At 47.9% G+C, this 20,874-nt stretch overlaps 2 protein-coding genes and 1 long non-coding RNA gene across 3 annotated transcripts in view; 2 read left to right on the top strand and 1 right to left on the bottom strand.

Annotated features, from left to right (window-relative positions):
• Positions 1–20,874, top strand: part of KCNIP1 (potassium voltage-gated channel interacting protein 1) — a 395,147-nt gene that overhangs the window by 26,791 nt on the left and 347,482 nt on the right. The gene's annotated exons all lie outside the window — the stretch shown is intronic.
• On the bottom strand, positions 237–11,713 carry KCNMB1 (potassium calcium-activated channel subfamily M regulatory beta subunit 1). Its single transcript, XM_033180278.1, has 4 exons — positions 11,303–11,713; positions 7,683–7,840; positions 6,068–6,239; positions 237–1,032 (listed from the first exon to the last, which is right to left on the bottom strand). Exons 2-4 carry the CDS (start codon positions 7,814–7,816, stop codon positions 763–765), a joined length of 576 nt encoding a protein of 191 aa, XP_033036169.1. The 5' UTR covers positions 7,817–7,840; positions 11,303–11,713; the 3' UTR covers positions 237–762.
• LOC117065440 overlaps positions 11,537–20,874 on the top strand; it is a 35,387-nt gene continuing 26,049 nt past the window's right edge. The window contains exon 1 of the long non-coding RNA XR_004429924.1: positions 11,537–11,647. This is a non-coding gene — a long non-coding RNA (uncharacterized LOC117065440). The remainder of the gene's footprint in view (positions 11,648–20,874) is intronic.

Consider the following 20,874-nt stretch of genomic DNA (forward strand, 5'->3'; position numbering starts at 1 on the left):
TCCATCCCCAGACCCACTTCCATCTTTTTCTGTGAGGGGGATACACTCTCTCAACTTTTCCAAAATGGCATCTACCATGGCTTTTCTGATTAAAAACATACGGAACACAACCTTCATATAACAAAAAAATTTAGAAAAGCACCAAAAATAAAAAGGGGGTAAGGAAGAAAACAGAAATTAACCACCATCCCGCCGCTAATATTTCGATGAGTTATCGTGTATTTCCCTGCAGCTGATTGTTGTTTTGCATACATTTATTAATATTGGAATTAAAAATATATATGGCACTTTGTATCCTAGAAAATAGTAATACTGTAAATGTGTTCTAGAAATGGGAGCTGCTGGTGTTCTTATTAGAGAATTCAAATAAAGAACTGAGGCTCGCTGGCGACAGCTTCCAGGGGAGGATGGGTACCCCTTTGAGACAACAGGGAGAACACAGGCACAGAGGTGATGATCATTGTTCTCTGTGGGGCACATAGTGACGCAACCGGAAACAGGTATGAGTTTGTTGAGTAGGAACAGGTAATAGAGAGCTATAACTGGCTGGCCTTATGTACTGGGGAGCCATTGTACATTATTGAGCAGGAAATGACTTCACAAAGGGATTTCTCAAAGGTTAATCCTGCAATAGAAGACAGGGTGGATTGGAGTGGAAGAGTGGGAGGGCAGGCGCAGAAGGCATAGGTCTGCAAGTGGGGAGCAGCCCTGGGGGCTCAGCCAGTCCCCCATGCCCTGACAAGTGGTATGGTATGGATGGCTCTACTTCTGGGCTGCCAGGATGGACAGGTACTGGTTGCTCTTCACCATGGCGATAATGAGGAGGCCACCGGTCAGCAGGAAGGTGGGCCAGAAGAGGGAGAAGAGGAGGGTCTGGGGCCCGTAGAGGCGCCGGAACAGCACGCTGGTTTCGTTCCCCGGAGGTGCGGAGAAGCAGTAGAAGACCTGCTGCTCATGGAAGTTGGCTCTGACCTTTTCCACGTCGACCCGGGCCGTTTGGTAGTTGTCCAGGCTGCCTGGGATGTAGGAGCACTGTGGGGAGAAGCAAGAGCAGCCGTGGGCTTGGAAATCCCCATTTCTTAGCCAAGGGCTTGATATGAAGCAAAGAAAAATACCAGCTCTGTAGTCAGGCCCCTGGATTGGAGTCAGGACTTTGGTCTAAAGCTTGGCAGGCCATGCGCTGTGCAGGTCTGGAGAGCACGCTCTCATTTGTGTCGTGTGTGTGGATGGCAGTGCTGGAGCTGCACGGGGTACAGGCTACACACCTGGGCACATGTCCTGCCTTGGAGTCCTGGCTCTGCCTGGATTGGCTGTAGAATTTTTGGCAAATCGCTCACTCTTTCTGAGCCCTGATGGCTTTATCACTTAAATGGGTGAATATCAGTTTCAAAGGATATTATGAAAGAAGGACTTCAAACAGAGCTATCTAAGGAAACCAGGGAGGGACACAGGCCAAGTGGGCTATGTATTTGAAATGGAGATCATGTGCTCAATTGCCTGCAGGCCTCATGAAGGTATTGTCAGTGGGTGAAGCAGGCAAAGCAGTGAGATGAGAGGTACCCACTGACACTTGCCTTGGTGCCAGGAAGAATTGCCAGGGAGTGGCAGGGCCTGACAATAGGGAAAGAGCCAGCTGCCTCCAGACAGGCAGTCACCACTCCCTCCAGACAATGGATGTCAGGCCATCTAGAACATCTATAATAGCCAGACCTCCAACACTTTAAGAGAAGTCAGAAACCAGATCACACCTGAAATCCCAACACTCTGGGAAGCCGAGGGGGAAGGATCCCTTGAGCCCAGGAGTTCGAGATTAGCCTAGGCAACATGGCGAGACTTTACCTCTACGAAAAAAGTTAAAAATTATCCAGGTGGGCATGGTAGTGTACCTGTAGTCCCAGCTGCACAGGAGACTGAGGCGGGAGGATCACTTGAGCCCAGAAGTTGGAGGCTGCAGTGAGCTATGATCTCGCAACTGCACTCCAGGTAACGCAACAAAGCGAGACCCCATTTCAAAAAAAAAAGTAAAATATTAGCTAAACTTAAAACTGAAAATCTTTGCAGTTTCAACCTGTGTACAGCGAACAAAATATGTTGGCAAGCTGGTATTTGACACTGGGATCCAAAGGAAAGAAAGGATGCGTCAAAAAGAGTTTTGTGCCGGCAGAGCGTAACACACATTTAATTCTGACACTGATTATTGTTATTAGGAACCTTTTGACCTGTTCATGTGAGGCCAGCTGGAAAGTACTGCAAAGTGGTCATAAAGCGGAGACCCTGGTTTTATCTCTGTTCTGTGCTGCAAGTGTGGTGCCCCATCTGCAGCGGAATACCAACAGGGCCCCCGCAGCCCAGGTCCCTACCCACTCTGCATCACTGAGGGCGGGGCCCAGGAATCTGTGCTTCCTTCATGCACTTCATTTTGCCCTAGTGAAATCATGTGCAAGATCAAAATGTGTACAACTGAGACCCAAATGGCAGGTGTTGAGCCAGCTTCCTTGCAGGTCTCAGCCACTCCCTGGATTTATATGAGGCCCCACCCTGGAAGCTGCCTCCCTGAGGGCTTTCACTCCAGCAGCACAGAGCAGGGTTGCACTGTAGTTCTCACAGCCTGGGAAATGGGGAGCACTGCACTCAGATATAGCATGCCAGCCAACCAGGGAGCAGCTGAGGCTGGGGAGAAGCTGGCTCCTGAGTAATCTGGCATTCAGAGCTTTTGGGTACTGCCAGGTCCTCAGTAGCACAGAATCCAGCGTCCTGAGCTGAGGGTAAGGGGGCCTGGCCTGAGTCTCTCCAATGCCTCTGACTGTGACCTTGGCTAACCTAGCTCCTTAAACAACAGTGTGGCTATGGAGTCAGACAGGCCTGAGTTCTGAGCTGCGTGACCTTGGCAACTGCCACGACCTCTCTGGGCCTTGTAATATGGGTTAGTGAGGCTATCTGCCTAGAAGAACTGGCATGGGGATTCGATGAGATGATGCATGTAATGCATTGAGCACAGAGCCCAGCACATGATAAGAACTCAAAAAAGTGGAAGATGCTATTATTATTAATGATAATATGTTTTGACTTATCTATGAAATCGCAACAACAGCTCCTTCTTTAACTTCTTAAAGAGAGGTCTCGGTGGCTCAAGCCTGTAATCCCAGCACTTTGGGAGGCCGAGACGGGCGGATCACGAGGTCAGGAGATCGAGACCATCCTGGCTAACACGAAGCCGGGGCCTGAATGCATCCTTCTCTCCTGTCCTGGGTCCCGCTAAGCCTCGTCTGAATGATCTGAAACCACCCAGCTTTTTCCCAAGCCCTGTGGTGTAAGGTCCCCAGGACAGACAATGGGAGGGGATTTAGAACTTACCTGCTCCAGGCTAAGACTCACAGGAAAAACTGAGGGTAGGCCGGGCGCGGTGGCTCAAGCCTGTAATCCCAGCACTTTGGGAGGCCGAGACGGGTGGATCGCGAGGTCAGGAGATCGAGACCATCCTGGCTAACACGGCGAAACCCCGTCTCTACTAAAAAATACAAAAAACTAGCCGGGCGAGTTGGCGGGCGCCTGTAGTCCCAGCTACTCGGGAGGCGGAGTCAGGAGAACGGCGTAAACCCGGGAGGCGGAGCTTGCAGTGAGCTGAGATCCGGCCACTGCACTCCAGGCTGGGCGACAGAGCCAGACTCTGTCTCAAAAAAAACAAAAACAAAAACAAAAACAAAACTGAGGGTAGACTGTGGCCCCCACCTTCAGAGTTGGAGAGTGGGATGAGAGCCTTCATGGCCCTTCACAGGGATTCCAGAGGACACCCATCTCGCCTGGGGCCCCAGCTACTTGAACCCCTATGACGGATGTAGGCGGAAGAGGCAGCTAGCCCACAACCCAGCTGCTTGGCAAAAACACAAAGGGCATTTCCACTGTTTCTTCCCAGCCCCTGCAGCCTGCTATCAGCACCACACCTGGTCAAGCCTGGACGGCAGAGGAGAGGACGGCAGTGGCTCCAGCACATCCTTCCTTCACATCCTGCTGGCAGCTCATTCAGGGGATGCTCCTCTGAGCTGGCAATCTCAGGACCAGGGAGGCAGCCTGAAAACCAGCCTGCTCCAGCCCATATCATACCCAGAGAATGTCACCAGTTATTAAAAATCTGTATCTTGCTTTGGGATAAATTAAGGGCTACTGAATGCCAAAGCAGAGGTCATGAGCAGGAGCTACCTCCAGTGGGCCCGGAGACCTCTCTCCACCTGGTGGGGCCGAGTCACACTAGCGATGACAAAACACCTGACCATCCTGCACTGCCCAGACCCACTTCTCCTTGACCTTCAGCACTCTCAAGATCCCACAGCCTCCATGCCCCATCCCAGGCACCCTGCCCTTTCCCATCCCATCAGCCATCAAGTCCTGACAGTCAGCATCTCCCTTGCTGTAGGCCCACATCTTGGTCCTGAGTGCTTGCTGTGGCCTTGGCTCCTCTCTCTCGTAACTGGACCCACACACCTGTAGGCTCCATCTTCCCAGCCCAACTCTGATCATGCCCTAAAGATTCCCATTGCCCACAGCAATAGTTTCCAATCTTAGAATCACCTTGGGAGCTCCATGAATGGATCTCTAACCAGAGATTCCGCCTTGATAGGTCTAGTTTTGGACCCTAGTTTTGTTTTTTTAAGACTCCTACATGGTTCTAATGCATAGCCAAAGTCGATATATCTTGAGACATACACACATTTTAATTCCATACTGTGATGATCAAAGGCCTCTGGGAATAGGCGTTAGTCTGCCCTGGCAGCCTTTTCCAGCTGCATACACCCCATCATGGGTCACTTTCTGTCGTCAGCCCTCTCATCCCTGTCTCCACCCAGCCCTTCCCTCCACCATGCCTCCTCCTATAGGCATACCCACTTTCCATATCACCTCCTTCTCTATGCCTTGCATCCTGTGTCTGTCTGATGTTAAAAGTCTCACCCAAGCAAGAACTTTTCTTTTTTTTTTTTTTTTTTTTTTTTTTTTTGAGATGGAGTTTCGCTCTTGTTGCCCTGGCTAGAGTGCAAGGGCGCGATCTCGCCAAGAGCCTTTCTTTCTTTTTTTTTTTTTTAAGATGGAGTTTCGCTCTTGTTGCCCAGGCTGGAGAGCAATGGTGTGATCTTGCTAAGAACCTTTCTGATACCCTCATCATTGTCAGCTGGAAAACATCCTCCTCCTCTAATCCCTGTAACTTCCTCTATTCTTCTCCTCAGTGCCAATCCCTCCCTGCTAGGCCTGTTCATGCATGAGCTCTCTCCTCTTGAGTCCTACAGGCTTGACACAGGAGGTGCTCAATGACTGTTGAATAAATAAATGAGAGGAGGAAGGAAGGAAAGGAGGAAGGAAGGAAAGGAGGAAGGAAGGAAAGGAGGAAGGAAGGGAGAGAGGGAGGGAAAAATAGAAAGGAAAGAAGGAAGAAAAGGAAAAAAGAAGGAAAGAAAGAAGGAAGGGAGACAGAATATGGGTCAACTGATCGCTTTAGGAAAGGATATGGTGGCAAGTTTTGTTTTTTGGAAGGGGAGGGTGGGATGTTGGGAGGCAAGGATAGAAAAACCATCTAAATGTTTGTTTATGGAGGTTACTCCAGCCCTGAGTCCCTGGTTTCCCGGAGAGTCACTGGGATTCCACTTTGAGGATCTGGCCCTGGGCCTGGTCCCTCTTTTGACTGAGGTTGTAGAATGAAAGTAATAACACTCATCGCTGCTTTTGTTTGAGTGCCCACTATTCACCCAGCATCAAGCATGGCACTTTATATACAGCGTCTCTGACTTGATAACAGCTCTTCAAGGTGCAGCATTAGCATTCCATTTTACAGGGGTGGAAACTGAGGCAGGGAGAGGCTAAGTGGCTTGCCTAGGTTTGCACAGCCAGTTAGTGGCAGATTCAAACCCAGGTCTGTGTGACTCCAACATGGATGAGCTAGGGCTGGCTCACCCTCATTCCAGCTGGGAGACCTGGTCAAGTGGGTTGATTTTTCTCAGCCTCAGGGACAGAGACAGTTAGGAACAGGCTCACACACCTGACAGGGATAAGGGGATGTGTCCCCATCCCCCCAGTTCAGTACCTGCTGGTTCTGGTCCCGAGTGTCCTCTGTGTGGTACAGCACAGCCCACCTGCCCGCAGCTGACACGTTGACCCACAGGCACGGGTACTGGGGCACCTTCTTGCCCTTCAGCTCCTCCTGGTCCCTGATGTTGGTCTCAATCAGGTGGCACTTGGATTCCTGGGTCCACACGCTGAGGAGACCACACACAGGCACACATTACACTTAGAACTGAGTGACACACAGAACACCCATTTGAACCCCTGATCCCCTGGGAGCCTTTAGAGGGATCCAGGACTGGGCTCCTCATCTTGTCTTAAGCATCCAGCAATAAAGGCACATGACCCCACAGTCCCTGGACACAGGGAGGAATTGTAGAAGCTGGATGGGGTCTTAGACATTATCTATATAACTGGTTCTCAACCCTGGCTACTCTTCTAAAAACCTGGTGAGCTTTGAAAAAGATTCCTGTGTCCAAGCCACACCCCGGAGCAAATGAATCAGAACTTCTTGGGTGGTTGGGCCCAGGCCTTGGTGGTTTTTCAAAGTCCCTGATGTGATTCTAACAAGCAGCCAAACCTGAGACTCTCTTATTCAAATCATCTTCCTTTTGCAGAGGCAGAAGAGAAACTCAGAAAGATCAAATGACTTTGCCGAGGCCATGCAGGACCTGAAGCTAGGTCTGAGTGGCTTCGAAAACTGTTCTTTCTCCTAAAAGGAGCAGATGTAGGAGGGCCTTGATTTGAGCCAGGATGGGAAAGATGGTGGGGACGATATTTAAATGGTGCCTCACCAGGGTAAGGGTCCAGCCTGGAATCACTCCAGTGTTGTGAAGAGTGAGGCTGCAGCAGGCCAGGGAGAGGCTAACAGCTCATCAACATGTTAGTAAATCAATTGTGATTCATCTCCCAAGTATCCTGCGGGAGACCCACTGCCAGTCAGAAGCGGGCTGTCAGCTACTGGAACGTGCCCAGAGCGTAGGTCTGAGTCTTATTCTAAGGACAGGCTGAGAGAACTGAGTGTGTTTGTTTCAAATAGAACACAAATTAGGAATTCACAGTTCTTCCTTAAACTCTCAAAAAAACCCAAAAACTCAAGTGGTTGATACGTCAGGGAGCAAGGGACCCTTCTCTGAGATTCCTGAGCAGGGCTTCAGGGAAGCAGATGCTGGCTCAATGCAGACACGTCAGAAAACCTCAAACATGAAATGGTATGTTCACTGAGGCAAGGAGCTCCTCCTCACTTGAGGTATTCATCAGGAGGCTGGATGCCCACCTGACAGGGAGGCTTCAGAGGGGAGAGAATTATGCAGCTGAGTTGTAAACGTCTGCAATTCTCTGATTCCTCCTGGGATCAAACTTGCACTGGAATATTTCCTCTGATTCTTTGCTAATTCTTGTGAGAAGGGCATCATGTGTCTGTTACCACCAGGTCCTAGAATCTCAGAGCAGTGGGGCTCAGTTCATCCTACCTTCCCTGCACTTGAACCCTAGAACCTAAGAATGAGCATTGTCTTGACCCTGTTGCCTATTGAGTGAGGGTCAAGGAGAGGGGTGAGTAGAAGGCCAGGGTTCCTTACGGATGTCAGACCTTTAGGAGAGGGGTGGGGGGTGGGCAGGCCAGAAGAGCTCAGTACCTTTTCTGGTAGAGGGGCAGCAGAGTCGTGACCAGGACGTAGTAGGTGATGACGGCACACACCACCATGGCTACACCCAAGCAAAGGGCTCGTGTCTCTCCCCGTTTCTGGGCCATCACCAGCTTCTTCACCATATTCACTGGGGGCAGTGAACATTTCTAGGTCCACAGAAGCAAACAGAAGTGAAATCAGCCCAGTTCACAGGTGATCCACAGAAAGAGAGGACAGGTGAGAGGGGAAGGTTCTCAAATACTAATATTACTCTTGTTTGTATTTGGAGCTTTGCAACTTCCAGAAGGCTTGCTTTTCAGACCCCATGTAAGCCTAATCCATGCAATTGAGAGGCAGTTGCAGATAAACGACCTATGATTCAGAGAGGTAAAGTGACTTGCCCTAGGTCACACAGTATGTAATAGGCTCAGTAATGACCCCCCAAGATGTCCATTTTCTAGTCCCTGGAAGCTATCAATGTTACTTTATGTGGCAATGACTTTGCAGAAGTGATTAAGATAAAGACTCTTGAAATGGGGAGACAATATTGGATTATCCATGTAGATCCTAAATGTAATCCCAAGGGTCCTAATAAGAGGGAAGTGAAGGGAGATTAAACATAGAAGAGAAGGCTAAGATGATATAACCAGGGAGATAGCAATTGGAGTGATATGCCCACAAGCCAAGGCGTGCGGGCAGCCATCAGAAGCAGGCGGGGGAAAGGAACAATGGCTCATCCCCTACTGCCACTGGAGGGAGTGCAGGCTGCAGACACCTTGCTGGTTTTGGACGTCTGGTGAAATTTCTGTTGTTTGGGGCCATCAGATTTATGATCATTTGCTACAATGGTCATAGGTCCCATACAGTGAGCGAGCTGTCCATGTGCATCATCCACACGCCTCCTTCCATGGCACTTATCTCACAGGGAAACTTGGAGTATTCCTGCCCGGAAACGGTTCTGTGGTAGGCCTGGCTGGGCCGGGCAGCAGGCAGGGAAAGGACAGGAGGGCCCCAGAAGACAGCTGCAGGTTGTCAGGAGAGGCAGGAGGTTTACCATTTTCTGTTTTTTTTTTTTTTTTTTTTGTAAGGAACCTTCCCCCACTTCAAGCAAAGAAAGAAGAAAGAAGGCATCATGGTGGCCTCAAAGATGGCTTTCTTATTTCAGGGTTTGAAGCCACCTGGGACAAAGCGGAATGGGCACATTGCTGGTGGTGGCTTTCCTTCTCTCCTCCTTCTTTAGGCAGCAACTCCTTGTTTTTTCCCGGGGCATTGACCCCACGCCAATGCAAGCAAAGATTCCACCCTCCCCTGCTAGGCTCCTGATCGCTCCCCCAGGAGCGTGAATCTTGACAAAGACTTCAAGAAACAGCCCTTAATCTATGCTGCCTGGAGCCACAGAGACGCCCAGCCATGGTCCCCGTGTGATCTCCTGTGCGTTCCACAAGCTGTCCTAGAGCCTTCTGATAAATGTATTTGCTGTTGTTTTTATTTGGTTAAGGTAACCAGAGTCCATTTCTACCAAAAATACCAGGGCCATGGGACCTGTTCACTGTAATCCTCCATTTTAGGGGAAATTTTAGCCAGATATCAGGGAAGACTTTATTGTCCTTGCCAGGTCCCTAAAGTAATAAACATACTATGTTTTATTTGTTTGTTTAATTAGTCAGTGTCCAGGGGGACAGGCATTAGTCCAAAAAGATTTTCAGCAAAGTGCTCTATTTTCTGCTCAGGCGTCTCTTAACTACTGGACTGTTTCAAATATTCAATCAGAGATTCTTGACTCCCTCCCTTCAGCCAGGCTGCCCCCATACCTGGGCATCCCTGCTAAACGGAAGAGTCCAGGGTCAGGCAGTATGGATACCCATTGCACCTTCCCAGTGAGCTGGTCCACCTCCCCTGTCAATTGACAGAGGTGACATCCAATGATAACTTTTTCTGCTTTATTTGGAACCAGGAGGTGGGGTTCCCCTACATTCTAATGGAGACATTATAGAAACACAAGCAAGCAGAAATTTCCCCCGACAAAGAGAGATGTTTTGTTCAACTCCTTTTTATCCTTTTCCTTCCATTCTGTGATCTTGTGGAACTGGGAGAGCCCATGCCTTTTTCTACCTGGCGTCAGTTGAGAAAGCCTCTCCATGTATTCACAGGTAAAACAACAGAATCACCTGGAGGCAGGCTAAAAGCCCCAACAGACTGCTTCCCCAAGACCTTTAGGGGTCACTGGCACTTGGCCCCACCCCAGATACTGTGAGACATAAATCATTTGAAGCCAGTGGGAAATCCCATTTTGGAAACCTAGGGCTGAGCACCCACAACGAAACCATTTCTCTCCTGGGGCAGTTGGAGTGTACCTGTGGGGGTTTCCTATTGCGTGCGGGCTCCTTCCTGGCTAATTGGCCCCCTACCTTCCAGGGCCACTGCCTCCTCTGCTGTGTGGCTTCTAGTGCACTCCCAGGCCCCTGGGCACTCCTGAAGCTGGTGAAGGCAGGAATCTGGTTTTACCAGTTTTAGGAGCTCAGAAGGAAAGGAAAAGAGAGGCTTCCCCGTCACACAGAAGTCTGGAAACTTGGTTTACTCAGGTCTGACCTGTGTCTAATGCTCTGATGAGACTGTTGCCTGCACTGAGTGAGTGAGTTTATGGAGTCTTGATAAATCCTCCTGAGACCATGCATGGGGTTCAATGCAGATGTGACTTCAGCAGGAAGTTAATATTCAGCATCCAAAGGGAGAACCTTTGGCGGCAGGAAGGATGGGAACTGTCAATATCCCCCAAGGGACAGAAAGAACAGGAAGAAGTGGGTTTCAGCTATCATAGGAGGGATTTCAGTTAGACTTTAAGAAGAACTTCCCAGTTTTGAGCATTTCTAAATATCTCTGAACTTCCGGGATGTATCTTCCCATTTAGAAAGGTCACCTGAGGTCTGGGATAGATTCAGAGAAGATGGAGGACAAAGGAAAGCAGGACTTTGGAGTAGTCAACAGGTAGCTGGGTCGACATCCTTTTCCTTAGAAGGACAAGTAATAGTGTACATTGTTTAACACTTTGGTGGGGTGTAGACAGGGCGATTCTGAGGTCATCAGACATGGAATCAAATCCTGGCTTTGCCACTTAGCAACCATATGACTGTGAAATGAGAATCATGGTACCTGCCTCAGAGCATTCAGCTAAAGATCAAATGCCATATTGAGTATCAGGCATGTATCATAGTGCCTAGCCCCAAATCAGCCCTCAGTAAATATTAGCTATTATTACTGATGAAGGAAACCCTGAAAGTTTGGAGCAGAAGTCTGGACCCCTCTTGATGAATCTATTTTTTGTCCCACCTCTCACCAGTGACAAGTGCCAGGACTGGTGTTAATCTCCAGGCTGCAGCCTTCTGGCTACTCTGAGAACTGGGACCTAGAGGACCAGGGCATCTACTACCAGAGTAACCTGGCCACTGTGCCACCCTCCCTGCTGGCCATCAGACCACGGGCCCTCCATCCGGAAGGACAGCCCTGAGAGGAAGGGAGTCCTCCTGCCTGCCTTCCTCCCTGCCCCGCGGCAGGCTGCTTTCCCCACAGTCTCCCTCCAGCCCGGTCTTCGGAGAAACAACTTCCCAAGTGCTTTCAGATCCAGTACTCACAGTCTCCCCGGCGCCCTGTGGGTCTTCAGCAGCAGATGGTTTCTTTCTGCCTGGCCCACAGCCCCTACCCCAAAAGAGGCCACAGAGCTCCAGCAGGAAGTTTGGCCTCCCCGCCCGTCTCCAGGGAAGCAGACTTTGGTCCCCATCTGGGGCAAGCCTCCATGCCCAAACATGGTCAAGTCTGAGCACACAGCCTGGAGACACAGACTCGGAGAGCAGGTATCCAGCCCTGGGGAGGGCAGCTGTTACCCAGGCCCTGCACCTCCATCTTTCCAGAGTCTCGTGGGAAACAGATTGCAAACGACAACAGACAGCAAGACTGAGAAACTACGAAAGATCAGCCTGGTGTATTTGGAAATATTTCTTCTCTCTGGCTCTGTGGGCTGGCAAAGATGCCAGAAATAGGAAATGATTCTCCTTTTGTTGGCATGAGGAAGGGTGGAGTTGGGCTGGAGGGGTTGGGCTTGTCACCAGTCCCTGGCATACCCATGCTGGAGCAGCTACAGCTCCCTGCCTTTGGCACTTACGTGCTGTGTGATCCTGAGCAAGTTATGGCACCTCTCTGGGCCTCAGTTTCCTTTTATGTTTTTTGTTTTTCTCGCAAACTTATCATTAAAGGACCTCAGTTTTCTCCCTTGTGTTACTGGCATTTTTAAAACTGACTTTGCTTTAGGGTAGCGATGAGGGTTAGAGACGGTGGGGATTTATGGCAATGGAAGAGAACTCACCTTTTAAGGACCAACCAAGATGGAGCTGGGAGTAGTGAGAGCTCCACGGCTGCTTCCAATCAGGTCTGGACAGTCTGCTCACTATGGGCCCTCCCAGAGACTGTGAAAGTACAGAGATTTGTACCTGGCAATCAGACAAGTGAACATCAGCATTTACAGGCAAGAAACATGCTTTTCGATCTCTGCTCCTTCATCTGTAAAGTGAATGTAAGGATTAAAAATCAGCAACAAAGGGCAGGTGCGGTGGCCCATGCCCGTAATCCCAGCACTTTGGGATGCCAAAGGTGGACGGATTGCTCAAGCACAGGAGTTTGAGACCAGCCTAGGCAGCAGCAAAACCGCATCGCTACTGAAAACACAAAAATTAGCAGGGCGTGATGGTGCATGCCTGTAGTCCCAGCTATTAGGGAGGCTGAGGCACGAGAATTGCTTGAACCAGGAGGCAGCGGTTGCAGTGAGTCAAGATTGTGCCACTGCACTCCAGCCTGAGCAACAGAGCGAGACTCCATCTCTCTCTCTCTCTCTCTCTCTCTCTATTTTTTCAACAGAACAACAACAACAAAAATCCCAGATATTGGGGCTTTCCTATGTATCAGGCATGATGTTAGAAGGCAGCGTATCTCCACCCTTCACAGGACCCAAGGATCAAAGAACCTGAAACTGAGGCTTGGAGGCTTGAAGTCACTGGTCCAGCCCTAAGGGCCAAAACTAGATTCAAAGCTGGCCCTTCCAGATTACACAGCTCAGTCTGTCTCTGCTGACTCTGGGGCTGCCCTGAGACATTAAAAATCACCTCTATCATACAGTAAGCCGCCACCTGAGGATCTGAAGGTCACCCTGAGTTTCCCCAGCCCCCAGGGAGGTGGGTGCAGCCTGGCCTACCCTGCTGAGCGAGCTCATCACCTCCTTCCCTCCTGCCTCCAGCAGGCGCAAAATGAGGGCGGCCATTCAGGCCTCCCTGACACACTCTCAGCCGGTGAGTGCCCTTCTCCACCCCTTTCCTAATTGAATCATATTAACAGGAGACTATATTGCCTGTTTAATGGGCACCATAGCACCAGGGGGTCTAAGGCCAGCTTCAGACCTTGCGGGCAGATTGACAGAGGGATGCAGGATCTGGAATTCAACTTCAGAAGAGTAATTTTCCAAGGATGATCCTCTGTCCATCCAGGGGCAGGAAAAGTCCTCCTGAGGCTATTCCAGAAATGCCAGGCCCCACCCCTGCTTCCCTGGGGGAGAGATACACAGTGCAACAGGCTGCTATTTATGAGTATAACCAAAGGGCTCCTTGCTCGTAATACTCTAAATAAGTTATTAAGGGCTACATATTATTTGGAATTTATCAACAAACTTGAGCATTCTTCCCAAGGGAAGGCGGGAACAAACAGGGAAGGAGGGCTGTGGGGTCTTCTGCTGCCCCTAAGTGAGCCACAACCAAAAGGCATGGACAAGCTTTGTCCTCAAGGGTGTCACCTTTGTGGGTGCAAACCCAGGTCCTTTGCTGACTGTGGGGTTGTGTGTGACAGATGGCTACAGGTGGAGGACAAGAAAATAACAATGCTGCAACAATAAATATTGACCGTCTGCATTAGTATGGGGTGTCAGAGATCACAAGTATCTTCTCTGACTCTTCCAACAGCTTCTTAAGGTACTAGCACAATAGGCTCACAATAGACCACTGAGGTAGAGATTTTTCTACCCATTTGACAGAGTAAGTAACTGAGGCTCAGAGAGGGGAAATAAATTGCCCAAGGCAAGTTACTTTGCCTCTCTACGCTTCAGTGTGGCTGTCTCTAAAACAGAGATAATTGTACCTAGGCCCTCAGTGTTTTTGAGGAAAGAGAGATCACCTAAGCTACCTGACACATAGTATGGAGATTGTATTTTCCAAAGATGGTCACACTGAAGTACTTCCCCTTCCATGTGCCCTTTTTACAGTGTGGCATCAACACTCCACCATCAAGAGGGGCATGTATGTCTCTTCCCCTTTACCCTGGGTGGAGTTTTGTAAGGGCCTCAACAGTAGAATATGGTAGAGGGACACAGCACAATTTTCAAGGCTAAGTCATAGACGAGGGCTCAAGTTTTCCCGACACACTCTCGAGACATGTACCTGGGAACCAGCCACCATGTTGTAGGAAGCCAAGGCCCGGTGCTCCAGCTGACAGCCCCAGCTCAGATCTCAGTCAACAACTAGTACCTCTCACCAGGCATGGGAGAGAACAAGGCTGCAGACAGTTCCACCCTCAGCCTGCCAGTCTCCCAGCTGAGGCCTCAGAGAATGTGGAGCAGAGACAGCCCACCTGCTCTGTGCTCTCACTGAATTCCAGAGCCACAAAATCCATGAGAAGAAAAAAAAACCTAATGTTTCATGCCCCTGCATTTTGGGGTAATTTGTTGTGCAGTCATAGTAACTGGAATACAATTGCAAGTGATTTCACAGGGGTACTGTTAGTGTTGCTGGTGATAGTGGGAATTTAAACTGGTGGGAATTAAAACACCTGAGATTGCTATATGGAGTGTTACAGGAGAGTTTAGAAATGCTTTATCTAGGTTGGGCATGGTGGCTCATGCCTGTAACCCCAGCACTTTTCGAGGCCAAGGCAGGCGGTTCATTTGAGGCCAGTAGTTTGAGACCAGCCTGGCCAACATGGCAAAAAAAAACCTACTACTAAAACCATTTCTACTAAATATACAAAAATTAGCTGGGCATGGTGGCAGGTGCCTGTAATCCCAGCTACTCTGGCAAGCCAAGGCATGAAAATCATTTGAATCCAGGAGGCGGAGGTTGCAGTGAGCTGAGATTGAGCCACTGCACTCCAGCCTGGGTAACAGAGTGAGACTCCGTCTAAAAAAAATTAAAAAATAAAAAAAACAGTGCTTTATCTACTCTTAGGTCACACACTATGGCACAAATGGAATAGAAGGGCAGTGATATGGGAGGGTGTTTTTGTTTATGAAGCACCTACCATGTACCAGGGAATGACCACATCGATATGCAATATATACACATACACATACACATGGACATTTCTCTCCACAATCCCCCACAAAAGGCCTGTTCTTTCTGTAAAAGCACAAGGCAAAGTGATTTTCCCAAGGTCACGCCCCTAGCGTGTCACGTGGTGGAGCTTGGAGTGCACCTGTGCCTGCTGACTCTACAGCCCGTCCCTGCCCCTCTGTCACCCCATGACTCCCTTGGGAGCAGTTTTCAAGAGACCTCAGGTTTCTTCACGATGTCTGCTTCCGTTGCTTTCCAGACGTCCTCAGCTCAGTCTGTACCCCCCTCTGGATTACACACCTGCTTGTTTATTTAAGTCCTTCTGAATCAATATCTCCTCTCTGCCAACACTTGGGATAATAAGTTCCATAAATCAAATTGGCAACTGGGTCTTGAACCCCTGTGTGTGCCTCTCTGAGTGCTGCAGGAATGGGTTTTAGTCACTCTCTGTCCTAACGAAGCTGTGCGTTCACAGACCTCTCAGCACTTGCTATGCAGAGGCCCTGGATACATCACTGTGCCGAGGCAACTCAGACACTGCCCCTTCCCTGCAGAAAAGCGATGCCAGATTTCCTAAACTGCAAAAATGCAGAACAGAAAGCAAAAGATGTATTTTAAATGAGAGAGAGTAATAAAAGGGAGAGGAAATAACAATGGAAGATTTTTTAGAAGAGTTGAGATGACCAAGTATAACAACAGCAAAAGTAAATGCCAATATTAGAATTAAATGGCCACAAGACAAGACACGACAAAAAAACCTGGTAAGGTTGTTCCCTGCTGTGTGGGGGGATACTCACTGCTTTCTCCTCTGACTTTTTTCATCATATTTTTCCTTGGCCTAATTTTTCTTACTTTATCCTGCCATGCTGTTAACATAATTGTAAGCACCTTGAAAATCCTCTTTGAGACAAAGAGGAGCATAAATAAATTAACAGCCCTGCTGTCTGTCTGTGTGGTAAGGTTGTTTTTTTTAAAAAAAATGCCCTTTCCTTAGTGTAAATCATCCCTGCTCTGTAGGAAAGTTGCATGATGCAGAAGCACAGGGAGAAGATGAGCACAATGTGAGCCTCACCGCTCAGAGAGAGTTGCTGTAAGAGTGGTGTGTGGCCTTTTCGACACATATAAAGGACGCACGTGCCTTCTCCTTCCATGGCACATGACTCCCCTGTCCTTGCCTCCTAGCCAGCTCTTCCTCTTCCACAGGACTCCCTCCTGGGGGCCTTCCCTCGTCCCCCAACCCCTTAGCCACTCTCTGCGCCTCCTGGGCCAAGTGGAAGCTCTGGCTCCGCATGCTGGGAGCCCTGCATGCCTCTTCCGCAGAACACTTCCTCCCCCTGTAATTTAACATTTATTCATGTGCATCCTCCATTAACATGTCTCCCAACCCAAGGGTAAGCTCTCTAAAATCAGGGACTGGAACCGTTCTTATTCACTGTCACATCTCTAGCATCAGGAGGAATAAACAGAGATCTTGCAGTTTTGTTGTCATCGTGCTTTGGTTTTTGGGAAAAAAATCTCTTGCTTTTTTATGTAACAGAATATTATAATCATTTTCCCATGCCATGAAACATTTTTTTTTAAATTGATATATTATGCTTTCATAGTTGTACATAAAACTTTTTCTTTCTTGAATTTTAATTTTAGATTCGGGGGGTACATGTGCAGGTTTGTTATGAGGGTGTAATGCATGACACCGACGTTTGAGCTTCTATTGATCCCATCACCCAAAGAGTGAACAAAATACCCAATAGGAGGATTTTCAGACTTTGTACCACTCCCTCTCTCCTTTTGGAGTCCTCAGTGTCTATTATTCCCGTCTTTATGTCTGTGTCAACCTGGAGATTAGCTCCCACTTAGAAGTGAGAACATCTGATACTTGGTTTTCTGTTTCAGCATTAATTTGCTTAGCATAATGGCCTCCGGCTGCATCCATCTTGCTGTAAAGGACATGAGTTCATTCTTTTTTGTGGCTGTGTAATATTCCAAGGTGTATATGCAGAAGACTGTCTTTATCTAACCCACTGTTGGTGGGCACCTGGGTTGTTCCCACACCTTTGCTATTGTGCATAGTGCTGCAGTAAATGTACAAGTGCAGCTCTCTTTGTGGTAGAATACTTTATTTTGCTTTGTGTATGCATCCAGCAGTGGGATTGCTGGGTCAAATGATGGTTCTATTTTCAGTTATTTAAGAAATCTCCAAAGTGCTTTCCACAGGGGCTAAATTAATTTACATTTCCACCAACAGCGTAAAAGCATTCCCTTTTCTCGGCAGCCTTGCCAGCATCTGTTACTTTTTTTTACTTTTTAGTAATAGCCTTCTGACTGGTGTGAGATGGTATCTCATTGTGGTTTAATTTGCATTTCTCTGATGATTAGTGACGCTGAGCATTTCATAAAACATTTTTCTAGAAAGCCTATACAGTTTTCTATGTTACGGCTAACTCAGGCTAGATTTCATCAAACCATGTTGTCAGATATTTAGGAAGGGTGCTTGCTTCCTTGCATGCTTGTTTGTGTTTAGTGGAAGGCAGAGTCTGCCTCTGCTCTCAGCAGACCTGTTTTATTCTCTACCCCTGAACCACACCCATGCCCAGATGTCATTTTTTGTGAATGGACAGGCATAAGGGAAATTGTATCTATAAGCACAAAGTCTGGGGACCAGAACAGGTGGATAGAGATGGCAACATCATAGAAGTGGGAGATGGAGACAGGTTGGCAATTTCCTAACCCTGTCCCAGGCCGGATTTGAGCCTTAGTGAGTGAGAGAGAGCAATAGAAAGAAAGCTGTTGTTGCGGCTTGTGGGACTCAGAACATGAACAATGCCACTTTGGGACCGAGGAAGAGGGTATTTCCACTTCTGCTTAGCTGTGACCTTGGGCAGTGGCCTTGATAGTTAATGGCCATCATTATTATTTAAAACAGCTGCAGCAAAGGTAGACTCCTGTATGAATCAGGGTCCCCAGGCGCGCTGGAGCTGACTCACAATGGCGCTGTGAGAGCTTTTGCAAGCCAGGTGTTCAACCATCAGGAGCTGAAAATCCACCACAGTGATGGAAGTAGTTACACTGTGGAAATCTACGAACAATACAAACCAGGGCTTTTGTCTTTTTGGAGAGCTGCTTTGCCAGCACACCACTTTAGAGGATACACTTAAACTGGGAAACTTTTGCAGGTATTAGGAATGAAGGTGCAGACAGGTTATAGGAAACCAGTAGTAACCTAGGGGCTCACAATGTTGGCTGAGGGCTGAGGGAAGGGAGCTATGTCCAGGATGGGCAGGAGAATCTTCTTGAGAGGGGATGTCCCCAGCCTGGGGAGACTCTCAGGGAGAAGCTGGGGAACAGACTGCTGTCCTCACTCTCCTGGGATGTGTTGATGAAAAAACCAAACTCTGTAAATTGTTTGAAGAGAGTTGTTCTGAGCCGAATGTGAGGACCATGACCTGTGACAAAACTTCAGAAGGTTCTGAGAACATGTGTCCACGGTGGTTAAATTACAGCTTGATTTTATAAATGTTAAGGAGGTAGAAGTTACAGGCAGACATCAATGAATACACATACGATTTACATTGGTTCGGCCCAGAAAGGCAGGACATCTCAAATGGTGATGGATTCAAAGATTTCCGGGTGGATTCAAAGATTCAAAGGTGTATTCAAAGATTTCATGAATAGCAATTGGTTGAAATAATTAAGTTTTGCCTAAAGAGTTGAAGTCAACAGAAAAAACCACGAAGTGGGGTTGTGGAAACCAAGGTTATTGTTATGTAGATGAAACCTCCAGGTAGCAGGCTTCAGAAAGAATAAATGATAAATGTCTTTCATCAGACCTTAGAAGGTTTGATTAGACTCTTAGTTAAATCTCTCTGGGATGAGAAAAAGACTTGGAAAGGGAAGAGAATTCTCTGCCGAATGTAGATTTTCCCCACAACTGACAGCTTTGCAGGGCTGTTTCGAAATATGTCAAATAAATATAGTTTGGGGTAAAATACTTGTTCCTTTCAGAGGCTGCTATCTGTCATGTGATGCTATAGTGGAATTTGGCATTTACTACTACAAAGAGTCTGTCAGTCTTAAGACTTCTGTGTTAATGTTAATGCTGATAAGTTGTGCCTGAATACCAAAGGGAGGAAGGTATTTTATTATAAGGCAAGTCCAACATCCCCTCCCCATTATGGCCTGAACTAGTTTTTCAGGTTTCTTTGAAATCTCCTTGGCCAAGAAGAGGGGTCCATTCAGTCAATCAAGGGACTTAGCATTCTATTTTTGGCTTACAGACCCTTCTCCAGACACCTGATCTCCTTTGGTTGAATCCAACTGGTAGACAGACAAAGAGCTTGTTGCTGCAGTCCCAGTGATCAGCTTCCAGGGCAGAGCCAGCTAGAGAGTAAGAAGGGGTCAGGAGGGGCTCACATGATATCAGTCCATCTCCCTGTGTATGTGGCTTTGGGACAGGAAAACTAGGTAAGAGCAAAACAAGAGGGCTTGAGCACACATGGACTCCCTGCAAATCCCCCAGAAATATCTGTAGCGGTCTGAAAGCTATGTAGGTAGGGACTCTGAACCAAAACATTTGTAAGTCAAATTTTATGTGGCTAATTTGGAGCCCCAGGTTGGTGAGAGCTCAGGAAACTCAGGTTCCATAAACAATGCCTCATTAAATATTCTTTGCACAAAATAAGTTGATGAAAAGAGTCAAACTCTGTGAAATATTCTGAGCCAAATATGACTGACCAATGGCCCGTGATGCAGCCCTCAGGAGATCCTGAGAATATGTGCCCAAGGCAGTCAGGGCACAGCTTGGCTTTATACATTTTTGGGAGACATCAATCAAATACATTTAAGAGATACATTGGTTCAGTCCAGAAAGGTGGGACAACTTGAAGAGGGGGCTGCCAGGGTTATAGGTAGATTTAAACATTTTCTGATTGGCAATTGGTTGAAAGAGTTATAATCTATAGAAAGGGATGCTAGGGTTATAATAAGAAGTTGTGGATGTCAGGCTTCTGGGCCCAAGCTAAGCCATCATATCCCCTGTGACCTGCACATATACATCCAGATGGCCTGAAGTAACTGAAGAATCACAAAAGAAGTGAAAATGGAAAATGGCCTGTTCCTGCCTTAACAGATGACATTACCTTGTGAAATTCCTTCTCCTGGCTCATCCTGGCTCAGAAGCTCCCCCACTGAGCACCTTGTAACCCCCACCCCTGCCCGCCAGAGAACAATCCCCTTTGACTGTAGTTTTCCACTACCTACCCAAATCCTATAAAACAGCCCCACCCCTATCTCCCTTCCCTGACTCTCTCTTCCGACTCAGTCCGCCTGGCCTGAGCACCCAGGTGATTAAAAAGCTTTATTGCTCACACAAAACCTGTTTGGTGGTCTCTTCACAGGGACACGAGTGAAAGTGGAGACCAAAGTTTTATGATGCAGATGAAGCCTCCAGGAAGCAGGCTTCAGAGAGAATAGATTGTAGATGTTTCTTATCAGACTTAAGGTTTGTGTTGACGTTGAATGTTGGTCAGCTTTTCCTGAAATCCAAAAGGGAGCAGGGCATAATGAGACATGTCTGGACCCCTCTTTCCATCATGACCTGAATCAGTTTTTCAGGTTAATTTTGGAATGACCTGGTGAGAGAAGTGATCCATTCAGATGATTGGGAGGACCTTAAAATTTTATTTTTGGTTTATGAATGTTTGCACACTTCTTGTTATTTTCCTAGAATAAAGACTGGACCTCCAAGGCAAAATTCTAGGACAAAAGGTTTCTACATGTTTAAGATTTTGTTATATACTGCACACCTTTTACCAGAACTGTTTCACATGTCCGTGTGAAGAGATCAC

The sequence above is a fragment of the Trachypithecus francoisi genome, unplaced genomic scaffold, assembly GCF_009764315.1.
Source record: "Trachypithecus francoisi isolate TF-2019V2 unplaced genomic scaffold, Tfra_2.0 Lachesis_group2, whole genome shotgun sequence".
In the NCBI taxonomy this organism is placed as follows: Eukaryota; Metazoa; Chordata; class Mammalia; order Primates; family Cercopithecidae; genus Trachypithecus; species Trachypithecus francoisi.

Excerpts from the sequence above, each read along its gene's own strand:
- KCNMB1 (XM_033180278.1), bottom strand. The coding sequence starts at position 7,816 with ATGGTGAAGAAGCTGGTGATGGCCCAGAAACGGGGAGAGACACGAGCC. Across the intron at positions 6,240-7,682 it reads CTGCCCCTCTACCAGAAAAG|CGTGTGGACCCAGGAATCCA; the intron begins GTACTGAGCTCT and ends TGGTCTCCTCAG. Across the intron at positions 1,033-6,067 it reads CTCGGGACCAGAACCAGCAG|TGCTCCTACATCCCAGGCAG; the intron begins GTACTGAACTGG and ends TTCTCCCCACAG.